This window comes from Gymnogyps californianus, chromosome 10 (genome assembly GCF_018139145.2).
Source record: "Gymnogyps californianus isolate 813 chromosome 10, ASM1813914v2, whole genome shotgun sequence".
Taxonomy (NCBI): Eukaryota; Metazoa; Chordata; class Aves; order Accipitriformes; family Cathartidae; genus Gymnogyps; species Gymnogyps californianus.
Genome location: NC_059480.1, coordinates 2,890,096 through 2,907,947, shown reverse-complemented (window position 1 = coordinate 2,907,947; position 17,852 = coordinate 2,890,096). Strand labels below are relative to the sequence as shown.

Here is a 17,852-nt window from a genome sequence, read left to right as displayed (position 1 = left end):
AGAGAAGGTGACGGGGCTGTCACCTGAGCATACAATCTGCACATGCCAGCATCTTACCTTTGTACTAAACACAGAAACCAGAATATTAAAATATTAGGAACAAGATCTTCCCCGTTGGTCGATTATCGACAAACTCGCAGAAGCCGAGCAAGGTCCCCAGGGTTCAACAAATTATTGCACATAACCCCTGCCTGCATTTCTGCTTTTTCATTTAGCAATCGAGGAATTGTTCCTCTCCTGCTCCCCAGCTGAGCTGGAAATTAACAGGCTTTTGCTTATTTGTTACACAGTATCGAGTAGTCCAAAATTAGCTTGTAGAAATTAGATCATACCATTAAAAAAACAGAAAGTACTTATGAGCCAGACACCTTATACACTAAAAATGAAGATATTAAAGCAAAGTCAAATTATCAGCCTAAACATGTACTGTTCTCTCCGAGACATCAGCTAAACATAAGGCAAAGCTACTGTGTAAGTTAGGTCTTAGTATACTGGCTTCATATTCTTGGTGGTCATGTGAATGGTAGAAGGACATTTATCATTAATTTTTACTGGGATTTTCCACACAAAAACAAGCAAGTAGAAAAAAGGGAAAACAAGATTTTGACTAAAAAGGGAAGCCTACAAGGTGTCTGTGTGGACTTTATGCTGAGGGGAGAAATAAAACCTCTCATTTAGGGAAGGGAATTGGAGCGGGTGGGGTGGTTACCGACTGGCAAAAAAAGGCTCCACGGCCGAGTGTTTGTATTAACAGAAAACCAGCCATGGCTTGATCTCTCCTGCATAAACAACATGAGCATGAATGCACGTGTTTCTGTACGGGGGGGGGGGGGGGGGGGGGGGGGGGGGGGGGGGGGGGGGGGGGGGGGGCGGAATTAAAGCTTTCTTGTCAGAATTTTCCAATCTCAACTTACTGGTGTTTATTTGAACTCTAAAATTATCAAGTAGAAAAAACCCACCGGTATTCCTCACCAGGGAAGAAATAAAGCAGCAGTTGTTGTTCCACATCCTGTGTATTTGCTTGTTGTTTCTTGATGAAAACTGATGCGAGGCGAGTTTTGGGTCAGTTTTAGCACCAGGAATTATCTCAAAACTCAGCTTTGACAAAAGCAAGCAGAAAGTTTTCTCTCAGATATAATACAACCAGGTTTTATTTAAGTTCTCTCTTTTCCCCCCCCACACTGGCAAAAGTTCAGAGGGAGTTTAAAGTTTTGTAAACATTTTAACTACCCCTCTTCCCCCTTTTTTGAATTTACAAAGCAAAGGAGACAGGGAGACCAGATTTGCAACAGTTCCAAGTCTCTCCATGCTATTGGATCCAAAAACTATATACAAGTCTGCAGCAGTCTCTGTATAGTTACTGTACATGTTTGGGGGCAGGGGGAAGAGAGAGGAGGAGGAGGAGGAGGGGAAGGTGACCCCAAAAAATGAATAAACCAAACGAAATAAAATCCAAAGCCAAACTGCTCTTGAGCAACTCGAACTGTTTTCTTTAGGCAGTGATGACAGAACGACAGACACCTTTATACAACTCCACCAAAACTGTAGCGTATCTCCCTTGGCAGGCTATGACCCTCTGGGAATGGGAGATGGGACCAGGGGGCTGAAACTAAGTGCATTTGGCAGTTTTCGTTTTCTTTCTCTTGTGGTGTGTGCATGTGGGTGGGTGGAGAAAGGAAGGTGGTGTTAATCTTTCGGTGAGAGGGGAAGGTTATGATTCCATAAATACTTAAAGATTATGGATCCCAGTGAAGGTGCGTGAAATAGTTTCAGGTGCAGAAGATAAGCAGGGCCATCATTGCACATAGCTTCGCCCTCCACGGTCTCTCTTCATGACAAAAGGGCATCTCTGCTCGTTAACCTAAGCACTGCTTGAAATGACAACTAGCTAAGACTGCTGGGGTATATATCTGAAAGCCAGTGTTCACCCTCACCAAAGACTAAAGATCCACACAGTAAAGATTCTACTGTCTCTTAAACGAGACAAATTTGCAGGAAAAGAGCTCAAAATAAACTGGTCCTAACCCTCCGAAGGTAGCATTTAAGGGATAAATTCAACCTGAAAGAAGAGATGCCACCCCCCTTTTTTCCCAGAGTAGAAGTCCCCACTCGTCCAGGAAGGCTGGAGTACGCCGACGGGAACTCCACCAGCTTCAGCATCACCACCTAATGAAGACAGACTCGAGCTTTCCCTCCAAAAATAATGTGCTGAGAAGGGCTGGCAGGGGGTGTGCAACTTCAAACCAACCCAAGCTAAACTGCGCCCGCCACCGCCCCTCTCCTGCTGTTGCCAGTTCTAAGGTTAGCTTATGAATGCAACTCCTGGCTTGGGAGAGCACCTCTTGCCCTGATGGAGCGCGGAAGTCAGTATCTGTGTGGCATTTTGGTTTTGACCAACATCTGTTAACCACAAACTCTCTCTCTCTCTCTCCATGACTGCACGTGTTGGATGTGGTAAGAGTAACCAGGAGAGGGAAGCAATGGTTTGCAGAATCCCGATTGATTTTTTTTTTTTTTTTCCAGGTACGTCAGCAGAAGAAATCACAGCACAGTGAAAGCTTGCTGCCCAAATCAGCCTTGTTGTGAACGAATCCTATCTCCCACCCTCCCAGGACTCTGAACAAAGTCCACTCGACTCTAGGCTGACAGTAGGAACAATGCCTGTGCAGTCCTGGGCAGAAAGGGTTTGCTGGGGCTAGAGGAAGCAGCCTGAGATGATTGATTCTGTGATTCACTGCGAGGCGAAGAAGAACGCGTGGTGGAGAGCACTGTGTCCAAAACGCAGAATCCATGGTTAACAGATGCAGGAAAAGCCAGTTGATTTGCACATGCTCAGTAGTCTTCCAAAGTCTCTATTTCTCCCATATTGAGCCGCTCTGATGAGGCATTCACTGAAAACCCTGTAAACCAAAAAGGACTTGTGTTAAAAATCTGGATATGATATATTGTATTGGATGCAATACATCTGTTACATGCAGCAGCATGTCTAAGATAAAGTGAATAATACACACCAAATAAAAAGCGCAGGGGGAAACTCAGTAAGGCTAGAGATGTAATTACCCAAACTGGTTTTTTTTTTCCTTAATAAATCAAAGATAAGCAATTGTTTATTTAGGCAAGCATCACTGGGTCTTTAAAAACAGATCAGCAGAAGACTGGTTTCAACTTTCACTTAACAGATGTCATCTGCAGAGCTAGCACGAGGCACATCCAGGCACAGTGGCGACGTGGCTCAGCAACGTCTTGGAAGGGAGCACGTTTGAGTCAACTGGTGCTTGGAAGTGCCTGTCAACACTGTACTTACATGGTCCAAGAGGCAGAAATATACATTTTGTGAACTCAGAATCCAAGTGTGGAATCATGCTCAACACTTCAGGGGGTGTGAGCAATTCTATCCCTTACTTTGAAGTCTAAATACATGTACCTATGAAATCTAGTGGCAATTCCGTGTATTCCCATGCTTTTTTACAATCTTCTACCTCAGGAGTACAACATGAAAACGTACAAAGTTATCCAGGGCTATGCAGATGGCTCAAGATGCACCTAAACTTCTACCCAACCGTTTAACTGTAAGTGCTGAGGATATGAGGCACATGAGAAAAGTGTGAGAAAGCAAAAACATTTTCTACAAGGGAAAAACCCAATCTATCATATGCAACTTTCCTACTGAAATCCAATTTTTATGGTTGTACCGACCCCATACAGAGTATGAGAAAAAGGAAAGTTTTCCTGTGTAAAACTACTAAACACAAACCTGACATTTCATTGGCTTGAGACTGCTATGTAGGCTTGCTCTGTGCTAGAAAACAAACCGCTTTTCACAGTCATTATCTTCAACAGATAAAAAGTGCTCTGTTCAGTAGGTTTACGAAAATTGTTCTGGCTCCCTCTCGTGGCAGTATGTTACCTAAAAGGTTTTGGAATTATTTTGTAAGAGAGCGTACTGATTTTTAAGAAGCTGCATGTGCTACTTCTCTTACAGTTGCAACAACTTAATTGTATTTAGTGACTTCTTCCTTACATTACACAAGCAGGTTTTTAAACTATTCAACTGAAGACCCAGATCAGACTCACTGGATTGGCACCTAGGGGTGGTCAGGATTCCACTGAAAAGTTCAGTATACTTCAATGCAGAAAGCATTGATTTAATTGAAGAATACTGATTTTGTTGAGAACAAAAAGGGAAGATAAAAAACAACGGCAGGGCTCTGTTAGAGCCTTAAAAAAGCAGTGACTTCCAGGTGGTTAATATCGGGCTGCTTTACACAAATAGGAGCTCAGCAGCACCAGCACAGCAAATACTGGCCCAGTGCAGTGCCCTGGTTTCCTTTTTATCAGACACAGCACAAAATGTGGACACATTTATTCTACAAGAACACTACAGCGACACATTACATCCCACAATGCTCACTACTCATGTACTTACACGATGCCCTTGTATCTTAAAGGTCACTTTAAAGAAACCTTTCCATCAATGCTATAGAGGCTGGTTAACTACCATCCTCACATAAAAATTAAGATAGAGAACATAATAAATAAATAAAAAGGACTATTAATGACATCATCATCTCCACTGCCTCCAACTGAAAACTTGTGACCACTTTTCGACTTTTTTTCATACGATCTTTGCCATCTTTTCTGACTAGGGTGGTTAGCTCATGTAAAAAGTAGGAAAGAATAAAGGCAAGCCTCAAGAAGCTGTTCCTCATGAAGAAACAGAAAACGTGCTTTTCTTAAAAGAATGAATTAGCATTAATTCAATGAAATAAGCATAGGTCAACTCAAAAGAGGAAAGACAGTTTAACTGACATCCCTGAACTACTTAAAGGTTTCCAGGTAATAACCAAGGTATTGAAGAGGCCTTTTCATGAGGGAAAGTTTGACAGAAGTTTCCCATGAAACTGATACAGAATTTGAGATCATTAAACAACACTGAAACAAATTCTAAAGATGCTTCAACAACTACCTTTTCTGCTCAAATTCCATATTCCCATTTAAGGCTAACAAGAATTCTACACTCCACAAGGCTTTTTGCAAACTAAACATGAATTTCTAAAAATTAAAACTGACCTAACAAGCTGGGATCTGCGCGAACCATTTTCTGTTTCTTCTTTTTCTTCCCACTCTGCACAGCCTCAAAATTGGATTGCTGGTTGTTGCTCTGATTGGTCTGAAAGACCGAATGTAGCGAACTGTGGTTCATCCCCCACACTGAATCCTAGAAAACAAAGCATGTACAAGATTATAAAGTGCAATTAAGTTCGGTTTATTTATATTGAAAACGTTCAGAGAGCCCAAAGCACTTTCTACATCACGTGTGCCAGCACTAGCCACTGATGCATCCATCCAAAACATCTGTCTCATCTTTCTAAAGCATACCCTGGATCAGCATGCTAAGACACTATTTGATCTACAGTTGGCCTCAACGGTTAGTTATAAAGGAAACTTGATTCTGCAGTAAATATTTGAAATCTGCTTTATTCTCTGCATTTCACGTGACCTGTAAAATCCTGCTCATCCTCCTATCACTCCAGCAGAAATGCAGACTCTTCAGACTCAAATATAGTCTCTATGTGCTCCTAAGGACTGTAGCAAGTAAGATTTACCTGTTGCTGCTGCTGTTGCCGCTGCTGACTGGCTTTCTGTTTGGCACGGCGCTCAAGAAACTGCTTGGCAAACTCCTTGGCCTCAGGAGTATCTCCAAGATAGGCTCTGATGTAATCATGGACCTCATAGGGAGACTCCACTTCCTTCAGGAAAGAAACAAACGTGGGAACTGCAAGAAGAAGGCAGACCATGAGGGAATGCGTGTTGATATGTGAACACATGCATGCAATAAACAAACTCTGGATTTCTGTTTCAAATATTTGCTAATCTAGTAGCCATGGCAAACAGCTTCCCCTTCCAAGTACCCTACAGTAAAGCCCTATGACGCAATGCTTCATCTATTCTGCAGTCCAAGCAAGGATAAGAAAGCCAGCTAACGTGATAAGAAGGAAAAATAAACTGACAATCCTAAGGGTATGTTAGCCCATCAGCTTTAGCCACTGCCAGCTTTAAAGCTCAAATTTAACGCCAGGCCCAAATGGAAAATACTCTTCTCAGAGCTGTCATCAGTACAATCTCTTTTTGGCTGAAGCACAACAGATCACACTCCATAGTGGCTGACCTGACCTGCAAGCACCTGAAGTTCAACAGCTAGCTCCCTTGCAAGCCTTCTTTACCATCACCTTTTCCTTACACTAACTTTGCTGCACTGAGTTTTACTTTAACACGGAGAAGGGCAAAGCAAATCACAAGCCAGGAAGACACGAGGACAACAGACTGCCACCTGTGGCACAAAGCAGCCTTGGAAGCACGGAAGCTCACTGTGGATGTATGACCCACGACAGCACTGCAGGGCCACAGCCTCTCCTCAGACACGAGATGCAGCTAGTTAGTACATCACAGATGAGGCCAACAAGTTACTTCTAGTATCTCTCCTCTAAGAGGAGGCAAGCTGTGGCACTGCAATCGTGAGGTGTGATCCTGGCTCTTGGGGCAGCATTGGTTCCCCACTCAGGTTCAAGGGTCCCACAGAACCACAACTTTGCAGCGTGCAGGTGCTGGAGCACAAGGATTTGCACAGGTCCACGCTGCAGGCAGTAGGAAGGTATCGGTTTGTGATCTCAGACTGGGCATTCCTCTATGTGCCCTCCCCGCAGAACTAAGAGAAAACCCAACCAGTTTCACACCAAGAAATGCTTTGCACAGGGGCATATGATAATTTGGCCTGCACTTTAAAGTGAACTGGATCCTCATCCATCTGCCTGATAATGCTTCCATGACCACCAAAAAACCTCAGCAGAGCTCTGGGTGGCAGACTTTAAAACTGTTTCCAATCCCCACTGATTCGCTGTAGTTAGCCCAACAAAAACCATGGAGAAGACGATGCAGCCAGTTCTTCAGACCACTATTTAATGATGCCCTTCTGCCGACTACATTAAAAACATTACTTTGATGTCATTACTTTCCCTCAGAACTATCTGGGCAGGAAACAAACCGGATATTGTTTCTCACAGTGGATCATTTACATTCCTCCCCACCTCTTACCATCTAAGTTGTTGGCTGTGTTGAGTGCATGAAGCATTTGTTCACACCACTGAGTGAATCCATCCTGGGCTTTATTAACCCCCTGGAACAATTTCAACAGCTTCTCCTCTTCTTCCACCTTCTTGTTTTGTCTGCTTGTAATACCTACAGATTTACTGAGGTAAAGAAAACGCATATAATAAATTATAAATTACCAGACTTATCAACAGTACAGTATACAGTACAGTGTTACAAGACTCACTAGTTTACAAGATGCAAACACTGTTTAAGAACCAACTAGTTTTCTAAGTAGACGACACAATAAATCGTGAATGGTCACCTATTAGCTATTTTTGTTGTCAAAACAGATCCTGAGTGACACATAAAAAAGGAAAACACATGAAGATGTTATAACTGCTAAGTGATCATCTCAGGAGTGGTAGCCTTTCTTTGCAAAAGCTCCTTCCCCAATTCCTACCTGAGGCTGGCATTGCTTTTGTTTTTATTGGTCGAGTTACGAGGTCCCACTTCCTTCACTGCATCATCCCAGAAACCCATGTTTGAGTTTTTGGTGTCAGCATTACTCCAGATGCTACTGACTAGGTCAGATGCCCACTGGTTGCTGGGATTAGTGTTTAGGGAGCCCCACACTGAATTCCCAATGCTGGTGTGCAGGTTAGAGTGCTGTTGAAACATAACAAAGAGATCCTGGTTATTAGCACCAGACCTGGCAGAACAGTAACGAACAGACATGGAGAACTGTCATGCACTGTTTCCCTCCACACACTGATTAGATAAATACCATACGTACCGTAGTATTTCTGACTCTGTTCGGCTGCTGGTGCTGCTGTTGCTGCTGTTTCTGCATCTGCCTTGCCTCTTCCTGCTGTATCTCCAGCAGGGACTTGGTGGTGCCTGTTGGTTTGGTGACATTACCCCAGCCTGACAATTTTTGCTGCTGCTGCTGCTGCTGTTGCTGGAGGGCCTTCATTAGTTCACGCTGCTGACGCCTTTGCTGTTGCACGTAAGACAAAAGCGCTTGTCCGCACTTTCAGAAGATCATTACTATTTAAAAGTCTAGCTGGGAAACTGGTTTTAAACTGATTTCACTCTCTTCTGGAGGAGTCTGGTTGACCTATTATTTTTTGAGCCATTACATTTCCTCCAAAGAGGGAGACACTAAGTAACCAGCAAATATAAGTTGTTTATTAGCCTAGGACAGAATAAATTTGTCAAATCATGACTGCAGCCAGCTAAGCGTTTGGGGTCTTGGAGGAACACCTTCTCTCTTACCGTCATGTGGTCCCGTCCCCCCCCCCCGCCCAACTGCCCTGGTCTTGTGCATCTCTGCAAACATATTAGAGTACAGATGTGAAATAATTTTATATTGTTTTGTGAACATATTACACTCCTAGGGTTAAAAGGGTACAGTTTTCCCTCCTTTCAGATACTTGTATTAAGAAGCTATAAAAACTTTCAAACAAGTACTTACTGAACCTTTGCCTGAAAGATAGGATTTTGCCTGAAAGATAGGATTTTGCCTGAAAGATAGGATTTTGCCTGAAAGATAGGATTTTGCCTGAAAGATAGGATTTTGCCTGAAAGATAGGATTTTGCCTGAAAGATAGGATTTTGCCTGAAAGATAGGATTTTGCCTGAAAGATAGGATTTTGCCTGAAAGATAGGATTTTGCCTGAAAGATAGGATTTTGCCTGAAAGATAGGATTTTGCCTGAGTTATGCTATTTCAAAAAACATTCCTCATCCTCACCATTACTTCTAATAACTTAACCGACAGTTAAGCAGTCACATAGTTGAGTCCACTCTAGCAAGTTACACTCCGTTGCTGTTAGTATTTACCTCTTCTCGAAGCTGCCGCTCTCGTTCTTCTTCTAACTTTTGAATTTCTGCCAATGACAGTGTGGTCTGGGATTGGCAAGCTCCTGAATTTGATTGCTGACCCCATGTTGAAGATGAAGGGAGCTGGGCCAAAAACCACATCATTAGGAATTACAAAACATTTTAGAGAATACAGCTGAAGTATAATAATGAAAAATCAGTATAAACCCACAGCACAGGGGACAAGACAGGCCACCTTTAAAGTTTAACAAAACACTGGAAAGTGTAAACCGGTATAATTAGGTATGAAAAAGTATAAACAGTATGTTTCTTTGAATTGCCCTCTGATGTGTCAGTGTCAAAGACACAATGTATCAAGAATAACATAACACATCACTGCCTGAAAAACAGCAATCAATTTTGATGTCAAAGACTTCAGGAACTCCAAGCTTTAGAAACTTTGCACTGGCCCTTGCTCACTGCAGCAGAACAAACATCTGTACTCATCTGCAAATCCCTTTCCAGTACACTTCTATTGACTGAACCTCTTTCTTTTTTATTTTGTAACTTATCTTCCTCTTGTTTCTCCCATCACTTTTCACAGTCAACTATTTACCCCCTTCCCTCTCCAGATAGTTCATCCATCCCTGCTCTGTTCAAGCTAGTCTAGACAACTCTGAATCCAGCTGTGGTTTTACTTACTACACTGAACTGAAGGAGGAAGTTAAACTGTAGAAACACGTTACCTTCATTTGTGCAAGTTGCTGCTGTTGCTGCTGTTGTTGCAGCCGTCGTAAAGCCTCCTGCTGCTGCTGCCTCTGTCTCATTATTTCTTTCTGGCGCTGGAGTTCCAGCTCCTTGCGCTTTCGCTCTTCTTCTTCGAGCCGCTGTCTGGCTGCCTCTTCTTCCATGCGTAGCCGACTTTCTTCAAGTCGCCGTTGAGCTTCCTCCTCTTCACGTGCCCACTTGGCAGCCTCCTCTTCCTTCCCAGGACATAAAGAGGAGTAAAGTCTAAGTAGACTCAGAAAATCTAAATTACTCCTACTCTGTGGTATCTGACAGAACAGAGAGAGGCCTTTATATCTGTAATCTGTGCTGTTTAGGTTGTTCATTTACCTTTACATTTCTCAGGCAAGAAAGCCCAATAATATAGCCTATATCCCCTAAAAATACAAGTTCCCCATTGCTCCACCAAGGAACTTGGAAGAGAATGGTACCTCCCTAGTTCAGACTAGCTAATTTCATACCACTTTCCTTCTAGGAGTTACGTACCTTTCAGTCTGAGCTTCTATCTGCTTATACTACTTACAGTCAGTGGAATAAAACTTGACAGGAATAAAGGGAGAAGAGGTTTTGACATGAAAGAAGAAAACAGGTGACAAAGACAGTGATGTTTACTGTTGTCACCCAACACTAGAGTTGCAAAGGAAAAGATACTTCTGCTAACAAAGGAGATGACTGTGGTGGGACAGAAATGGTGATGAACGTCTTATAAAGGAGGGCCCTAAAAAAGAATTTTTAAGTAATAACTGGCAATTCTGAAATGGATCTGGAAGTCAATGTGAAGCCAATCATGTTTCAAGATTAGTTTGATTTAGGGACTGCGACAGTATCAATTAGGGGGCTGGAAGCTCAAGTTCCCCAATATGGGCTTCTAAAGCTGACCCCAAGGGAAAAAACACTGTTAACAGTAAGACAAGAAAAGGGAAGAAAAAAGCTGAAACTTTGATAGTGGGTATAGTCTTGGCACAGTACAGAAAGACTGGCAAAACCGGTCATCTCAGATGACGTTAAAGATAACAGTTGTATAGTGAATGCTCAGAGAGTGACAATTCAAAACAAATTATTATTCTGGTACTGTACTCTGCCTTTCTTTTGAAGAAAAGAGTAGACATACCATGCTGCAAAGCCATTCTTAAGGCTCAAACATGACGGAAAACACTCATTCAACACAAACTGCTTTTCCAAAGGGCAGATCGGATTCTGATTATTTCATCTGAAATCAGGATACAGGTAAACAACCTATTTTTCATCCACTTGATACCATCTACATGCTTTGCTTTCCTCCACCAAAACCCATGGGTGTCTCAGGCACGGATGCAAGTTTCAAAGCTTGTTCGTTCTGGCAGGCTCCATAATTAAATATAAGTCCCTTTTGCCATTTTTCACCTGTTTACGAATTAACTCCTCTCGCTGCCGTCTTTCCTCCTCTTCTCTTCTTCTCTCTTCCAGTCTTCTAAGTGCTTCCTCCTGTTGTTGCCGCTCCTCTTCCTCCCGCTGCCGCCTTAGTGCAATTTCCTGCTCTCGTTGTCGCCTCAGGGCCTCCTCCTGGAGTTGGGAACAAAACGTCAATCCATAAATGCCATTTTATTGATGAACCACATCAGAACACAGACTACAACATGGTCTGGCCAGATAAATGGCCTCAAGAAAAGCTCCTTAGCTCCAAGCTAAGCACTAGCAAAACAACTATATTAAACACTACAGACCCACATGTTAACAAGTTTTTTGATGCGATGTGCATCTCATACATAAACGAATTACTTTAATGAAAAAAGAAACACATGAAATCATTGCCTATTTTTGGTTTTAAAAAGAATGGTGTTGAGAATGAAAACAAAGGGTGAGACTCCTCTTTCCAATATGTACTAACTGTCCTTGAACATATATATTTTAACGTGTGGGTATCATTAATTCCTCTTTTTTTGGGTGTCAGCTGTAAGTTGGAAGCTTTTCCTACTTAGAGGAGTTTCTGAACACTGACTACTCAAGTGCACTACAAAACTCAAACTACATCTCTAGACACCAGAAATAAGCTGAAGAAGCCCAGTGCATTTAAGGACACCGTAACCTCTGGAAGTCTCAGAGATGTGGAACTCGATCAAAGGGATTTGACTGGGCTATTCCTATACTATTTAAATATTATGGGCAATGAAAGGTCTCTCGAGGGCTTTGATTTTGGGCTATCCCTAAATTATTTAAATAGCTTCCAATAAATTATGTTTTGCTTTCCAAGTAGCAAAATTATTTACTTAATAAAACATCAGCACCCTTTCCTACTGCTCCGAAGATCAACATAGGCAGAATTTTTTCCATTCTACTGCTTGCTTTTTGGAGGAATAAGGCACAACCAAGCTTCAGCTGGCTTCCTGTATATTGTTAAACGGGAGTGCATCTGTGCAACTTTCCCCCAGGTCTGACTTCCCCTTGCATAAAATAGCCTTGGTTTTCACTGCCTTTTCTGATCTCTGAAGTCCAGCAACTGTGTTAAGGCCACCCTGCTTTTCGTCCCTTCTATTCTTCTCTCCACTTTTTGACTTATCCTACCAGCTCAACCTAAAGATCCTACTTTTTGGACAAGAACTTTTTTAAGCTTTCATAAATACATTTTCCTTTTGAACGATCAGTACTGTACAATTGTACTCTTACGAGTTTTTTTATAAGCAATACATTATTCACAGGATGAAGGGAAACTAAGTGCGCAGCATGGATATAAATTTTGAACTCTGGTAAATCAAGGAAGTTAATTCTGAAATCTAAGACCCTTTTACTAAATCTGATACGAAACCTTCATATATACACAGCATAGATAATCTGCAATACAGTTCACTGAACAACTGGACCAGGTTTCTCTCTGACAATGGCTAACTTCAGAGGTCTACAATATAACTGTCAGTAGACAGAACATTTTTTATAAGCAATCCTATGGCACTGAAGAGCTGCTGGCTGCAAGCCAAGAAGTAATTCATATTCCTGTATATCACTTAAGTGGTTTAGTGCTAAATGTAAGTGCAATAAGTGTAAGTTTTTCTTCCACTAGCTGGACATAAAACAGTAGCCTGTGAATCACTTTCTCGTTAATCAAGTCCTTGATTTGTTGTATTCACAAAAGCTTCAAGCACAACACGCAACACCTAGGCCATTTTTCTGACTTGGGCCTGTAACTGTATTTATTAATTGGACACATGCAGTCAAGTCACAGTAATCAAGTGTCCCCAATACAAGTGCTGAAAAACTTCTGCTGGTTGTTTCTTTTACTGAAAAGTCTACTGAGGAGGCTGGAGGTGTGCCAGTCTGTTTTGTCTGACTAGAGACCACACACCAGGATCTCAGCTCAGGATGCCTAGCCACCAGCCAGGCTGGGGGATGTTCGGCACTAGTCATTGACATAACGTGTAGTACCTGAGAGAGATGAACAAAGTCACCAAGTCCTCCTATACGACAGCAGTTCATTGATATCTCTGCCCTACTTTCCCTTTGGGAAATGAGGCTAGAATTGCCATTAATAAAGCTGTAGGGATCTCCTCCTTGCTCAGGCATGCCAGGAGAGACACTGTTGAATGACAGCAATTAAAAAAGAGACTTCTCTCCCCTAGAAAACTAAAGATGAACAGTGTTGTACCAACATGAGGAAAAAAAAACCTGCAAGATTATGAAAAGCTGGGAACCACGTGGCTGATGTAATTCTTTTTTCCTACTCTTCACAGCTACAGAAAAGGTTGTCTTAATATTTACTTCTGTATCATCTTCTTATTCAATGGTTTTGTTTGAGCATGTGACCAAAAACATTCAAAGCTCTCCAGCTTTCTGCCACTGACTTGTATGGGAAACAGACTCATTCCTTTGGCTCTTACTGCTCCCATATTCATGGCTTCCTGCTCCATGAGAATCCCAATATTCTTTAGCATCTTTTCTAATAATTGTTTTCAAGCACACATATCTTGCTGTACAGACAACTTATTTCAGATCTTTTAAAAATATCTATAATATTGCAAAAATTCCTTAAGTAGCAATCCCCATTTCAATAGACTCTGGATTCTTAAATAAAATATTACAGAATTATTTTGCAGTTAGTAACACCTCCAATTCTGCTTGTCTATGTGGGGCTTATAAATCTTTCCGTTTTGTGGATCTCATCTTTGAACCAGGTACTTTAAAGGGAGCACTAAAGAAATAATTCAGAGAAAACAATTATTAGCTTATAATTAAACCTCAAATTTTGTTCCAGAAAGCGATCAATCATTACAAAACAGAAGATATCAGACCAGAAACAAAAAAGAAATACAGGAGCTACACAAGCCGGGCATTACTGTTTGCAATTCTACAGTGCAAGTAATTGATGAAAACTATGAACAGAACTGGATTCAACATTTCGTATGACATTTCATCCTACAGAATTGAATTTCTATTAGTTATTTTTTTTTATTTAGAATTCACCATCAACAGCATATTTACTAACCTTATATACTAGTCTTTTATGCAGTATTACATCAAAAGCCTTCCTGAAGTCCAGGCAGATTAAGTCTACTGCTTCACCCCTCTCAGCTCTCACTGTCATCTCCTCAAAAGAAGTTAATCAAATTTGTTAAGCATCATCTCCTCTGTATAAATCCATGCTAATAAATCAGTTCATCCCTGATACTACAATGCCTTCCAGTACAGAAGTCAGATTCAAATATGAGACCAGTTTTTTTTTTTAATACAGAATACAATATTATTTTCTCTTTCCAGAGAAGTGCTTAAACTCTTTGTTACCTTTTCAAGACATTACTGCTCAGAATTAAGCATTGTGGCAATTACTCCATTCGTAATGAACTAAGATACTTGCTGTTACTGATTTTCAACCCCATTCTGCTTCCTCCTTGTAAATAATTACTTCCCATGACATCTCAGAAAGGGAGAGTCAGATGTTTTCTGTATAAATCCAAAGTGGACAAAAAGCTTTGGAATTTAATGGACATTTCTAAGAAGTTATACACAGTAGCAAAACTGTTAGTCTGAAAGAAATAACCCAAGTCTATTTATTTGAAGCCACCATGGATGACACACATAGAGTTACCAGGTGATCAGCTGAAAAATTAGTTATTATTAAAACAGATCTAGAGCAACTTAACTCAAAAGTTAAACTTTTGAGTCTATTATTGCTTTAATGGTACAGTAAAGCTTGAACTTGAGCATCAAAGGATGCTTTTCCACTGTATACCATAATGACTTGCTGTACACAAAGTAGATATTAAAGCAAGGAGCCATTGATTTATAGACTTGATTCTTAAAGATACCATGAAAGCTAACTACATATCATACTGCAGTCTATCAAAACAGATCTTCAGTGACAAAACCCAAACACTGAGTGAATTGAGGTCTATGACTAACTTACAAATAAAACTAAGGATTCTAGAGGCTTCCTCAGAAGTGTCTGATCCTTAAACCAGGAAACGCGCTTCACAACTGCCTACCTAAGCACATAGAAAATATTGTAAAGGACAAAATTATTTATTACTTTCGCCTGTTATTCATGTGCTACTTTACAGGGCATTTATTGACTAACTCCTTAGTGAATAAGCTCAACAATGTGCTTGCCCTTATCCTTCACATGCAGAGTGAAAACTTTCACTGTCTTTCCCTCCTACGACACTTAAGGAACAATTAATCTTTCTTCCATACAGAATTCAGAAGTAAATGCTAGAAACATCAAGCTAATAATGTCTCCATTTCGTATTCTTGTAAGATTAAGAACATACTACAATTCCTACATTCTCCTACTGCAACACAGATCATGTAATTCATTTTAACAAATCTGCTTGTCCAAACTACATCCCTTCCCTTCCCACATATCAACTCAAGAAAATAAAGCTGACTATGACATAACCCAGATAATCATTTATTCAAAAAAATTAAGTTAAAAAAACAGGGAAAAAACCAAGCTGAATGTTACATCACTTTTTTTCCACTATAGCCCTCTACATTTTATTCATTTGAAACAGCTGCTCAACCTCCAGTCTACTCCAGAACATACCCTTATCAAAACACTAGACTGTATAAATGGTGAATAAAGATTAAACATACAATACCTGCACAACTAACTAACGTCTAATATTGACACTAAGAAGTTGGGAGGGAATATTCCATGTGGAATAAAGCCTCTCGGCTCACAAACAGAAACCTATCTTGAAGTGAACCATCAAAGCCCACTTCTCAGATTGCAATTTGGGCTCTTAAGAACAGAAGAATCATTTCATATACTCACATGAAAAATATTAGAACTGTCTTCATATACACCTACCAAAGATTAATTAGACCCCACAGGATTCTTAAAGTGAGTTTTATAAAGTATTAAAATTAATTAGAGATGAACTACATTGAGGAAACTCACTTGCTTCCTGCGGGCCAGTTCTTCTTCTTCCCGTCGTTTCCTCTCATCTTCCTGCTGCCTCCTAAGTAGCTCTTCTTGTTGCCTCCGAAGCTCCTCCTGCCTTTTCCTCTCCTCTTCCTCTCGTTTGGCCCTCATTTCCACTTCTCTCCTCTCTTGCTCTAGCTACAATTCACATAAAACTATACTCAGATGCAGGTAACGTATTCCTACACCATTTCTTAGGGCAACTCTGCTGACATTATAGTAACAACAAAACAGACGAAGCCTCTGACAGATGCTCTCCCTTAATTGTAATTTTACCTATCAGCTGGCTGCCTACTGGGGTCAGATTCCTGAAATAGTCTAGAACAATTTCTGACAATTTCTGTTCTGTAACGAACACCAGCTCTCTAGCCAGTCTTTCTACATCAGCTCCGTAAAATAACCTCTGACTTTAGAAGCTAGTAGCGAGTTGCTTTGCAGTCATCAGAAAATAATCAGTTTCAGGAAATGTACAGAATCATACAGATTCAAACTTACAAAAATAATTTAATACTAGAGTAAGCGTGAAATAACCCCTACAAATAGGACTCTTACGATTCCGCAAACCAATTCTGGTGAAAAGATGCAAGGATTAAGAGAACGACTACCTGCTCCTACTCAGGGTTTGACATGACAGCTTATGATGATCCCATTTTAAAACAGAGGTGGCTAATGAAGAGTTTTTAATCACAAGTGTAAAAAACATAACCACTACTTTAGAGGTCAGTAGTACCTCCACAGCAGTGGTTTCCAAACAGCAGTCCACAAGGATTTCATATCTCGTTTCTATAAGCCCTATTCTCTTTATGGTGTTTTCCGTGAAAATCTAATCAAAATCGTACAGAGTGGCCTGAAGATTGAAGAGCGAATAGTCTTCCATTGGCTCGAGAAACACAGTTACATTGCAGAACAGCAATCCCAACTTCTTACGGTACAAAACAGTTTCTGACCTTTGCAGCTTTGGCCTTCTCGAGCTGCTGAAGTTGTTCTAGAGCTGGTCCCTGAGCTGCAGTATCAATGGGGAGATCCCAGACACTGCTTCCTTCCCAGACTAGATAGTGAAGAAAACAAACATTGACAAGCAAAAATAAGCACATCAACAAAACACAACTGAAAGGGGAAAATCTTGTGTATGCTGTTACTATGTTTTATGAACTAAAATCATAACACATTAGTCTTAGTAGAGGGTCACCTTATCTTCCTGTAGAACAAGGCTCGTCTGTTACTGAAGCAAGGCTGGATTTCCTACAAAATTCTACACAAGAACCAGCTATTCAAACTCCTCCCATCAGAGCAGAACACCTTTATAATATAACATTTAATCCCTTTGGATCAAGACTTCCCATAACCATCGGAAAAAATACCATATTCTTCACAGCTCTCAAATGGAATTTAAACTGCAAGGCAAAGTAGCCTGAACCAGTTAAAGAATACTGATGCAGAAATAATTTTCCCTAGTGTCAAAAGGGAGCGATCACCTCAGAGATGCTGGCTCTTAACCCATGAAATTTTCTCAACAGATCTGACACGTGCTAAGCATCTTACCTGTAGGTTGTGAAGCTGACTGAAGTTCCCATATTGAGCCAGTGTCCGGCACTGACACAGACCTTGTAACAGGTGGCATCATATTCTGTTCAGATATTCTGTAATACCAACAGGAAGAGTCAACATGCCACTTCCAGGGAGAGGAGTGCTCTGAACACGCATGAGATTCAGTAACTTGTAACATACTCCTTTCCTTCCACACCTCTATTTAAAACAAAAATATG

General features: G+C 40.9%; 1 protein-coding gene across 6 annotated transcripts in view; it reads right to left on the bottom strand.

Annotated features, from left to right (window-relative positions):
• Window positions 1-922: 922 nt before the first annotated feature.
• Window positions 923-17,852, bottom strand: part of GIGYF2 (GRB10 interacting GYF protein 2) — an 80,979-nt gene continuing 64,049 nt past the window's right edge. For 3 of the 6 annotated variants that reach the window (XM_050902892.1, XM_050902894.1, XM_050902895.1), the window contains exons 17-29: window positions 17,629-17,726; window positions 17,034-17,134; window positions 16,063-16,224; window positions 14,149-14,250; window positions 11,079-11,237; window positions 9,656-9,892; window positions 8,931-9,053; window positions 7,883-8,086; window positions 7,555-7,755; window positions 7,093-7,252; window positions 5,607-5,776; window positions 5,071-5,218; window positions 923-2,900 (exon numbers count right to left, since the gene is read on the bottom strand). In XM_050902892.1, coding sequence (XP_050758849.1) covers window positions 2,833-2,900; window positions 5,071-5,218; window positions 5,607-5,776; window positions 7,093-7,252; window positions 7,555-7,755; window positions 7,883-8,086; window positions 8,931-9,053; window positions 9,656-9,892; window positions 11,079-11,237; window positions 14,149-14,250; window positions 16,063-16,224; window positions 17,034-17,134; window positions 17,629-17,726 — 1,933 coding nt within the window. In that variant the 3' untranslated portion in view covers window positions 923-2,832. Of the gene's footprint in view, window positions 2,901-5,070; window positions 5,219-5,606; window positions 5,777-7,092; window positions 7,253-7,549; window positions 7,756-7,882; window positions 8,087-8,930; window positions 9,054-9,655; window positions 9,893-11,078; window positions 11,238-14,148; window positions 14,251-16,062; window positions 16,225-17,033; window positions 17,135-17,628; window positions 17,727-17,852 lie in introns of all 6 variants that reach the window. The other 3 variants (XM_050902893.1, XM_050902897.1, XM_050902896.1) reach the window with 3 other exon arrangements.